The 11,369-nt window shown below is 37.3% G+C and overlaps 1 protein-coding gene across 2 annotated transcripts in view; it reads right to left on the bottom strand.

Annotated features, from left to right (window-relative positions):
• The window catches only part of DMTF1 (cyclin D binding myb like transcription factor 1), a 44,363-nt gene that overhangs the window by 1,530 nt on the left and 31,464 nt on the right, over positions 1–11,369 (bottom strand). The window contains exons 11-17 of one of the 2 annotated variants that reach the window (XM_036911850.2): positions 10,435–10,663; positions 9,079–9,230; positions 7,612–7,818; positions 4,920–5,005; positions 1,634–1,789; positions 712–1,089; positions 31–169 (exon numbers count right to left, since the gene is read on the bottom strand). In XM_036911850.2, the coding sequence (XP_036767745.1) occupies positions 31–169; positions 712–1,089; positions 1,634–1,789; positions 4,920–5,005; positions 7,612–7,818; positions 9,079–9,230; positions 10,435–10,663 (1,347 nt within the window). The remainder of the gene's footprint in view (positions 1–30; positions 170–711; positions 1,090–1,633; positions 1,790–4,919; positions 5,006–7,611; positions 7,819–9,078; positions 9,231–10,434; positions 10,664–11,369) is intronic. The other variant, XM_036911851.2, reaches the window with a different exon arrangement.

Here is an 11,369-nt window from a genome sequence, read left to right as displayed (position 1 = left end):
GCACGTGATGGAGTAGTTGTATTACAGTACCTGTTAGAGTTGTCAGAGGCAAGGTATCTATAACGTCAGATGCCTGGATAAAGCCATGTGGTGAAGGAACAATAAGTATTGTTTCATCATCAATTGTCCTTTGAGCAACTTGATCTTCTATGGTAGGTGACTCTAAATCCTAAATAATTTAAAAAATGAGATTCTGACTCATTCCTTCTGAGTTTTAAGATCCCAAATATATTTAGGTTTGAAAAGACTTAACTTTCAAACATTATTCCATGTAAAAACTAGAATATAAAGAAATGAAAGGTCTTAAAATGGACAAAAGTAATTACCTCATACTCTACGAAGTATTAACCAAAAGCCTTAAAGAACAAATTCAGTTATAGGTCCCCTGAATAAAGAAGAAACCATGTGGTTACACTGGGAGTTAAGGTTCCTAAGCTGAATCACAAGCGTCAATTATTAACCATCCTCAGGAAAATGCTTCCATCTTTTCGAGGTAGAGAGGGAAAGGCTTTCGTGAGCAACTGGGAGGAGAGCAACACTGCTGGTTCACTGGTACTTATGAGGCCACAGGCAGGGGTTCGCACTTTGTGTGTATGTGAAGAAAAATGATACCAGAGGTCATCCCCCGTAAGTTATTTCTAGATTCTTTGTAAACTGCAGGTTTGAGACTCAAGGCCCACAACCCAGAGGCTGTTCTGTGAATGAACTTACCTCAGTGACATATACACGGGCTAAAGGAGAAGGTGACTCCTCCTCTTGTTTAAGGTTGGTGTCAGAGATTTCTTCACTTCTGACCATAACACTATTCATCAGTTCTGTGCTATTTTGGTCACTGAATTTGGATACATGAGCATCATTAAATGATGGCTCTACAGTCATCTTGGGCTGATGAATTTCATCTGGGAAAGTGTCTGCTTCTAGGGCATCTGGAGGCTCAGGAAAGTCAGAAGAATGAATATCACTATCTATTGTCAGTTCTGCTTGGGATATGGAAGAAGTGATATCCTCTGTGGCAACAGTCTGAATGATGACTCTTGGTGTGTGACACTGCACTGTGACGTTGTCACTTGTGTTCAACAAATGTTCTGGCTATAAAATGTTAAAGAAAACGATCAATAGCAAAAGGGAAAAGTACCTACCAGACTTGAGTTCTAAGCACCAAATGACATAGGTGGTATCCTACCATCCCTTCCCATATGTCTCACCTCTGGAATGGCAGTATTCTTACCACTATTTTTCAAGAAGCCTGCTCTTTACCCACGGGGCCTTTGCTCTCTTAATATCAGGCCATCTCATGTTAGGAGACACGGGATGAGGGATAAACCCCAGTGAAGACAGAGGGTGGTGTAAATTACTGCTCCTGGGACATTGGTGGGAAAAATTGTTTAAATGAATGGATTGTGTTATTTTAGCTCTTATATTTTCTATCAACTAATCCTGGTCCCTAACAGGTACTCAAATACTTGAACTGAACTTAAACAAAATCATTTTTTTCATTGTAGAAATATTGTTACTGAAGGCAAGTGGGTTCTCCCATATCAGTAAAAACTAGAAGACATCCTGTCATCTCTGACACTTAATGGTTAGCCAATCTTCTCTACAAAAACTGGAAAAATCAAGTAAGGTAACATACAGATAAAGCATGAACAATGATCTGTTCAGGAGAAGCAGGAGCAGCAGCTGTCAGGGTTACTGTGGGACTAGCAGTCAGAGTTAGGGGAAGGCCTTGGCTTGAGCTTGTCTGAAGTAGGTAGGTGCCTGGCGTGCCAGTGGGTTGTAAATGGAAAGACTAAAGGAAAAAGAAAAATAAGATCAACACAGGTACAACAGACTACTAAGTACACTCACTAGTACTCATTAAGTCTAGCTTTACATCCCAAACAGGGGACTTTATAATTTATTAGCACAAATTTCCTTATCAATTGTGAAGGTGTGAACAAGTACTAAAATGAAGGGTATAACATTCTTGACTAAGGTATTATTCCACCTCGGGTTTAATAAGAGAGACAAGGCCTCTATCCTGCTCTCTATCCTCCACTACCGTGGTCTGGTCTCAGCTCTTTATTTTAGGCACCAAGACATGGACGCCTAAGTCACTGCCCCCAGTGCAGTAACCAGGTACACCCAGTCTTCCCCTTTACTCTTCCCTGTGGCACACACAAACTGGCATTCTCCCAGTTAAAAAAATAACACAAAAACCTCACATTTTTGAAAAGGTACTACAGCAGTGTTTACTTACTTAAACTGACTTTTTCATAGTATAATTTAAAATAATTTTTTATATCAAGAGCAAAAATACAGAAGTACAATGTTCTGGGAAAAAGAAAATACATTTATCTTATGTGGTTTTTTAAAGAAAGTATAACTATTCACCAATATACTTTTAATAGCCATAAGCTTCTAAATAATTGACTTTGTTATCCTAACACCCTAAAGGAAAAAATTATTTGTACTTATAGAAGAGCTGGAGGTTGAAGTCACACGGCCTGTTCTTTAGTCTGATGTGGTCTTAATGTACTTCAGCTACAACAGTGCTCCTGGGTACTGACTCACTGAATCTATGTTTCCTTATTGTTAAATGGGGATACTAACTACCTCTCTCATGGGAAGGGTTGTAAAGACTGACACAGTGGGCACTCAATTTCTTTCCTCCCTCTCTAAAAGTGAAGCTGATTGTAATTCAACCACTGTGGAAAGCAATATGGAGGTTCCTCAAAGAGCTCAAAATAGAAATACCATTTGACCCAGGAATTCCACTTCTAGGAATTTACCCTAAGAATGCAGCAGCCCAGTTTGAAAAAGACAGATGCACCCCTATGTTTACCGTAGCACTATTTACAATAGCCAAGAAATGGAAGCAACCTAAGTGTCCATCAGTAGATGAATGGATAAAGAAGATATGGTACATATACACAATGGAATATTATTCAGCCATAAGAAGAAAACAGATCCTACCATTTGCAACAACATGGATGGAGCTAGAGGGTATTATGCTCAGTGAAATAAGCCAGGAGGAGAAAGACAAATACCAAATGATTTCACTCATATGTGGAGTATAAGAACAAACAAAAACTGAAGGAACAAAACAGCAGGAGAATCACAGAACCCAAGAATGGACTAACAGTTACCAAAGGGAAAGGGACTGGGGAGGATGGGTGGGAAGGGAGGGATAAGGGTGGAGAAAAAGAAAGGGCGCATTACAATTAGCATGTATAGTGTGTGTGTGGGTGCCCGGGGAGGACTGTGCAACACAGAGAAGACAAGTGGTGATTCTGCGTCATCTTGCTGCGCTGATGGACGGTGACTGTAGTATGGTTTGTGGGGGGGACTTGGTGAAGGGGGGAGCCTGGTAGACATAGTGTTCTTCATGTAATTGTAGATTAATGATACCAAGAAAAAAAAGAAAAAAAAAAGTGAAGCTGTTTCCTAAAGGTTGTACTTATTAATCACATATGGTCAGGCAGTGGCAGTAAATACTTCATATGTACATATATGTTGTATACATGTACTTAGTAAATATTTAAATACATTAATGTTCATAATTTTTTGAAGTTCAGGCACTATTATCCTTTTTTATTTACCCTTATTAATAAATTAGGACAGAAGTCTCTAAATAATTTGTGACCTCAAAAGTAAAAACCTGAACACATATCCCAAATATATGTGCATATATTGTTAATTTGGCCACAGCGAGGGAAGAGGCTGGGGGAAAAAAGGTTCTGTTTTCCACCTGTGAAAAACAGTTTCCTTAAACACCTCTATTTTGGAGACCACTAGACCAGGAAACAGGCTTAGGTTAAGTAAGCTGCTAGTAAAGGTTCCAAAGTTCTTCCAAAAGAACCTTTTGCTATGTTGTCCATCACTGTGAGATCTGGCTGTGGAGAGGGATTATAATAAATTCTTGCATTCATACCCTTATGTTCTTCCCAGCACATAAATAATTCAAATAAAATCTCTATCTTCTCTCCCAAGAAATGAGCTAATTCTGGGTTGACTTATTTTAGAAGGCAGGGCAAGAACTGGGACTTGTGAAGAAAAATTTCCATCACCCTCCAACAGAAACCCCATTCCAATCACGCCCCATTTCTCCCCAGAACCTCTCAGAATACACAGCTATGAATGTACTTCATGTTTTCTATGTTTGCCTACCTTGGACAGTTTATATAAATGGGAGTCACAAAATACTACATGGCACTTTATGTCTAGTTCCTTTACTCAGCATCTTTCAAGGTTCATCCTGTTGTAGCAGTATCAGTACTTCACTCCTTTTTACTGCTGGATCATTGTATGGCTATAGCACATTTTACTTACCCGTTTATCAGTGGATGGACAAATTTGGCTTGTTTCCATTTATTATGAATGTGGACGTTCACATACAAGTTTACACTGTGGACAGGTTTTGATTTCTCTTAGGTTTGCCTGGGGTTAGTTTTGGTAGGTCATACAGTAACAAAATATTTAACTTTTTCAGGGACTGCATGATTCTTTTCTAAGGTAGCTAACACCATTGAGGATTGGGACTTTTAAATAGCCTCCCCAAGGGTTAGTGCAGTGTTTATACAATCAATATTATTGAACAATTCATTCCACAACCTTTTTCTCAATCAGTGTGAACTTTTTGGTTACGTTTTTTATAACTCAATACAAATCCAAAGCGTGCACCCTACTCATTAACACTGCCCTTTTCATATATAAAAAGAGCATACTACCGGTTTATATACATATGAAGAAAAAGATTAATTATAAAACTGAAAGTATGATTTATGTCATCTTCCAACCATCTAGCCTCAAAATCATGGACATAGTTGCAGTTAGTGCCAGTCATGTTAACTTTTACAGCTCATTTACTTGTATGATAACATTTCTAAAACTGATGTGCATAAACACGGCCAACATCTACTTTGTGAAGTATTACTCACTGGAAGAATCTCAAACGTCTGTAGTGTTCCACTGTTTAGTGTTATTGTTTCCGGGTCAACCGTAGCAGCAGGGGAGTCTGTTGAAGCTGTTGTAAGAAGGACAATACTAAGTAAAAAAATTTGTCAATTTAAATTTCCCTAGTGTACTCAGTTATTATGATGGCAATCTCATATTGGGTTATTTGTCTGGAGACCTTAAGTCATTTAAATTTCATATGAGAGACAAGAAATCTAATGGATTTATCTGGGATGGCACACAGATCAGGGCTTAGCCAACTATGGCCCACAGCCAAACCCAACTGACTACCAGTTTTATGAAGTATAGGAACATAGCTCTGCTGTTACTACAAGGGCAGAGTTGAGTATCTGTGACAGAGACAATATTTGCTAAGCCCTAGTATAGATCACAAAATATTTCCAATGTTAGGAAGGAAGAGAAATTAGTGTATGTCTCCTTTTCCTATGCTGCAAAAAGAGATAGGAAATTAAAAAATTTTCCTGGACATTCTGGTAAGCAACACAGATAGATACCTGGAATAGTAGTCCCAAAATACTACTAGGCTTTACTTCTGGCAACATCATTTCCTAACAGTGTGAACCTGGTCAAATTATTTCACTTTAACCCGAACTAATGTTCAGAGACTATCTGTCCTGCCTACCTCATATAATTGTGAGGATCAAAAACATGAAGTATAACACAGTATTAATTCAGAAGACCATGTTTAGGAGACTGAACAGTACCATCATAGATGTGACATTATAACCCTAACCCACTCTTTATAATATCACATTCTTATACATGAGATAGCATAATCTATAGATGTGTCAACTGAGGTTCAGACTTGAACTGTCACTGCTCAAGTTTATAAAGAACTAAGACTAACTAGAAAAAAATATGATCTCTCTTGGTGCTTTTAGTTGCACATATGGGTAAATCCATGTGAAAAACAAATTGGAATTGACTTTCAGTATTTAGTGTTTATTGTTAGTTTATAACGCTTCTCAGTTGGAAAGCCATGTGACATGTTTACCAAAAGAAACACACTTCATTCATATTTCTCTGTGATAAAGGATTCTTAAGATTATACCTAGAATAATGTGAAGTGATTTCAGACAAATCTAAATCAAGGTAAGCAAGCTATGGCTGGGGACAAATGTGGTTCAAGACCAAAATGGTTTTTATTTTTTTTAAAGGATTGTTTAGAAACCAAACAAAATTCCACAGAGACCTATGTGGCCTCCAAAACCTAACATATTCACATTTACTATTCTGGACCTAAAGTTTGCTGATCCCTAATCACTAACTTAAAGGCAGAAACCATCATTGAGAGTTTAGTCTGAATTCCAAGAGTGAGATGCTGTAAATTATTCTAAATAGTTTAAAAAACCTATGCTATGAATATTAAAAGTCCATTTATAAAATGTTTGCTATTTTTTTCAAGTATCATTAATCCAACAGTCAAAGAAAAATTTTAACATACCCCATGCACAATCAATTTGTAATAGTAGCTCTCATATTTATGGTGGGTTAGTGATTTCAATTGCTTTGCAATTCTCAAGACTAAAACAAAGCAAGCAGGGCCAAAGATAAGAAATTCCTCATCCTTTATCATAATGGTAGAAAACTAAAGCAAATAACCAAACTGAAATGAGCACTTTAAGAATGAAACAGGCATGATTAGTTTAAGTATCTCTAAGGTAGTTTTGATAGTTTCGACAGTCATTGTGTACTTAGATATACACTGCTAATTAACACCAATAGGGTGCCTGGTGATTCTCAAATGGGATCAGAGGGTACATTTGAAAATCTGTAGGGTATTTCTTTTTATCATAATGATTGAAAGCACTACTGGCATTTTGTTGTCAAGGTTGGGGACACTGAACATCCTGCAATGTACAAGACAGTCCTACCAACAAAGAACTGTCCTACTCAAAATGCCAATAATCTCCTGGTTGACAATGACATGCAGTGACTGCTTTACTCCTGGCAATGACCTTTCCATAGGCAAACAGAACATAGGAAAAAAGGTGAGATAAAAAATGAATAATAATAATATTCTGAGAATTTTATTTTCATCCCTTTCTGTCACTCTATAATATAAAGAAAGGTAGAAAGACCAACTTGGCTTAGATCTTAGGACATAAATTTCCCCTCCCTTTAACAATTGCTGTGTTATTATCTCACTGAGCACAAAAAAATGTCAGAGGCAAAGGAAAAAAGAGGGGTAAACAAAACAGTTCCCATAGGAAACTGGCTCTGCAGTCCCTGAAGAAAATCTTCTACCTCACCAAAACCCTTTTCTACGTACCACCTCCAATTCATTCTCAATTTGTCTTCTGGTGAAATACTACAAATGATGGATGATGGATGCGTCACCTTATGAATTCTATTTCCTTGCTCAATTGACTGTATTTTAGATAATTTTCTATTACTCATTCTTTGGAGCATCTAGAAAGTAAAATGATTTAAAATGGTTTAAACCGACTGGGCAGTTGGTCATCAGACCTTCTTGTCCCCATATCCATCCTCTGCAAATATTAATTGAGCTAATAAACATAAAATGCCTTTAGATCTTAATTTGTCAATGTGGGTAAATTTCTATCAATATTCTAGAATACTGTAAGTTTGTCAGAGCAGTTGACCAAATCATCTAGGTCAAATTGCAAGGAGTCCTGACGTTCAGAGACTTACCGACATGGGTGATCTGGACTGGAATCTGCAATGCTGTCATTGGGCTTGGAGAGATGGGTGTATTGTCTTCCAAGTGAGCGACTCGGATCTGAACATGCTGTATGCTGGAATTGGTACTGTTTGGAACTCCAGATGCTGATTTATTCTCCAAAAACGCTGGGTTGTTTTTTTGATTCTCATGTAACTGTTTAAGACCTTTTATTAAGACTGAAGGGAGATGGGTAGACAAAAAGAACATTGATTCTCCGACAGACCACCATCTAAGCAGTAAGGGAGGTGGGGGGTAAGGAGGGAAAGTATTTGGAATAAATAACTGCATACTCAATGTGAGATCTTAACCAAATTAACAATAAAAATATTTAAAACTATAACCTGTCTGGAAAATTTTAGAAATGCTATCCATCACAACAGTTAAAATTCCTAACAATGTTCTTGCAATCTAAGGTACATTAAAAAAATAGCCACAACATGAAATTAAGACATTTCTATGACCTAGGGCTTCTTGATAACATTATTATTATTTAGGAATAATATTGATAATGTTGAAGAGCTTATTTTCATTTTTAAATGGTGTACTTTTCCCCCCAAGGACTCAAGGGCACTTGACTGTTTCTGCCATTGCAAGAGAATAATCAGTTGCTTGTCAGTGTAATCCAGAGTAGCAGCTGATCTTTTCCAAAAGTAATATGGAACCACCTTGAGTTCTAGAACAGTAAAGCTGACTCGACTTGCCCTGTTCTCCTACTCATGATAAACCACATTACGTCCTATCAGTGCTCTCAGGTGACGCCACCATCTGGCTGGGTTCATGTTACATTAGTATTCACTCTTCTCATTTTAACATAGATTTATAAACTTATAATTGGGTATTTAATTTTTAAAAAGTCCTACTCCTTAAGCCAAGTTCATCAGCATTTAATTTTCCTTTGGGAAAATGGAAGTTGGAGCTCTATACTAAGAGGAATAAATTTGATTAGTGCCTGAGTGCAAAGCAGGCAATCAAGTGACAAGTATACTATGCCTCACTTTTTGAGCAAATAAGATCTTTAGATTTACATACAAATAAAATTGGAAATATATAGAGCCTTGGTATTACAAAATAAGAACCACAGATTTTCTCTAAATAACAAATCCAGTTAAGATACCTGAAATGAGTCAACTCATAGAAGTTGATCTGAAGTTTTCAAAGTATGTTTAACACAATGAAAGTATATGTGTAAAATTTATTTCTTCATAGTTTGTGTGAGAACAAGAATGTATATATTTTCATCTTTAGGTACTTTCAGAATTAGAAATCACATCAACTCTTCAAGGAAAACAAAGATATCTACTCAAAGAAATAAGTGGAGGTTTAAGTGCAAATCTATGGGTCATATCCCTTCAGCGGAGGCCAATAACTTCTAACCTCTAACTCTTGAGGAGTATATGGTTAAGACAAGGGAAGGACTTAAGCAAATAATACATTACCAGGAAACGAAACATCCTTATGGTTTGCAATTTGCCTTTTGATGGTCCACCATTTACTTCGAAGCCATTGTGGTGAACGGACACTGCTCCATCCCTCTGCCAACAGATCCCAGTTTATGTCATTTTCATCAGCTACATCAAGTTCTGCTATTCTACAGATTACAAAATAAACCTGTTAGATATTATTTTCCTTTAAGAACCCTCCTCCGACTACAAGTGATGGCACCAGCAATAAAGGGAATGGCAGTTATGTCACTGAGATGCTACTGGTAGGGTGCATGGAAAAGGATCCCGGGAATGCAGACCTGCTTCCAGAACTAAGAGCTATGAAATATCACCAGCAACAGCCTTTGGTTAATGGTATAACCAATGGTCAGAATCAGAAATGGTCAGAAGCAGATGAAGCACTGTGAAAGAAAGGGAGTAGCTAAAGGTTAGAACAGGTTAAGAACAAGTTTAGCTATACAGTGTTCTGTACTGTTTTATATTGTGTTATAGTCATTCATTTTTAGGATCTGAGCTTTACCATTTGTAAGACAAAAATGTTTAGAAATGAGTTATTTCTAAAGACTAGTTGAAAAAAAGTGTATTAAAAACAAAACCCAAAACAAAAATGATAAAAAAGACAAAAATAATACAGCAGCAACCAAAATATCAAACAAAACAGTAACACAACTAAATTTGGGATTTTAAGGGCCTATTTGTTTTCTGGCTTTAACGTCATGATGATTTTGATTTTCAGTAGGAAGTAGCCACAAAGACAGCTCCTATTACCTTAGTGTCTCAAACATTTTCTCGCTGGTATTTTTGCCCATTTGAATAAGTCTTAACAGTTACATCAACTAATTTAAAAAATAAGTGTGGAATTAGTATCTTAATCTATTTATGGATATGTATGAAATGGAAGTATCTGATTAGGCCCAGTTTGTGGGTAACTAGTCTGGGCCCCTTCTCAGTAATGTTATTACAGTAATTGAAGATTGAAGGGCATGGAGACTGAACAGCCCTCTGACCTGCAATGTAGTGCCCCTAGGCTACTGCAGTGAGGCACATGCGTGGGACAGTGGAGAGCTGCACTGCCACTGCATGTGCCGTACCTGTTCTGTGGACATACAGAGGACTTCAGTCTCCACGACTTCAATCTGGTGCTTTACACGAGCACTAAATCCACTAAAAAGGAACAAACACAAAACAAATAGAAAGAGCTCAATATGAAATATTTAGTATCTTAAATATGATCTACGGAAAGGATAGTTTTCAAACATTAGGTATCTATGGAAACCAAAAAAGGAAAGTCCATTAAGATACCCATAGCCTTTAAGCAACTTTTTTCATTAAATAATTTATGACACAAACCTAAGGATGAGGTTAATTTCATCTTCCTTGGTCCACTCAGTACCTCCACTCTGTTTCCAGTTCAGGTAGTTGAGCCATTTAGAACGACACTGCTTTTCTGAGCGGGTACCCACTCGTTCTGCCACAGCTGCCCAAGATACACCCTGTGTGACTATGTCACCTGGCTCAGTGCTTGTCAATTCATGAACCACCTCTGCAAGTCTCTTTTCTTCTTCTTCTGTCCACTTCCCTGAAAGAAAGAAATTCAACCCTGTATTTCCAAGGACTGATGGGAAACTCTCAAATAAAAGTACTTCCAAACAATCCTCAGGTGGGAAACTGCACACACCTACTAAGACAGTTGCATTTTACCAGCCCAGTAAGGTTCTTAGTACAAAAGAAAAAACAGAATCCTAACAGATTGACACTTTAAGGGAAGAAAAACCACCCACAACAAGAGAAGGAATTATGTATTGTCAAGTTACACTAGGTCCTAAGTGTGAAGAGTTTCCTCGATGGCTTGACAGATACAGAAACTCACTTTTTTCTTAGTCTCACCTAAGATACCCGGCTCTGCACAAGTGGAGTAAGTTCAATAGACTATTACTTACAGGAATGAAGGACAAGGGGAGTAACACCTATGGCCTCCCACCCATTTTAGTAAAACAAAAACTAGGATTATACAATCTACTTTCCTTACTATCCCAACTCTAAGCTACTGTGATTAAATGTAAGTATGAGACTGCTATTCATGAATATTTTTATTTCAGGTTTTCCTGAACCCATAAACCCACTAATAACATCAACTGTTCCTCTTGGTCTTTTCTTAAGGAGCTTGAGCAGAAAAACAGAGAGAAAAGAGAACTTTTATCTCTATTTGTTCCACTTTGTCACTAGTAGTAACATGTCTAGAAAATTTCAAAAAGGCTATATATCCTTGCTTCAGGGATTTACTC

This window comes from Manis pentadactyla, chromosome 7 (genome assembly GCF_030020395.1).
Source record: "Manis pentadactyla isolate mManPen7 chromosome 7, mManPen7.hap1, whole genome shotgun sequence".
Classification (NCBI taxonomy): Eukaryota; Metazoa; Chordata; class Mammalia; order Pholidota; family Manidae; genus Manis; species Manis pentadactyla.
This window is presented reverse-complemented; position numbering and strand designations above follow the sequence as displayed.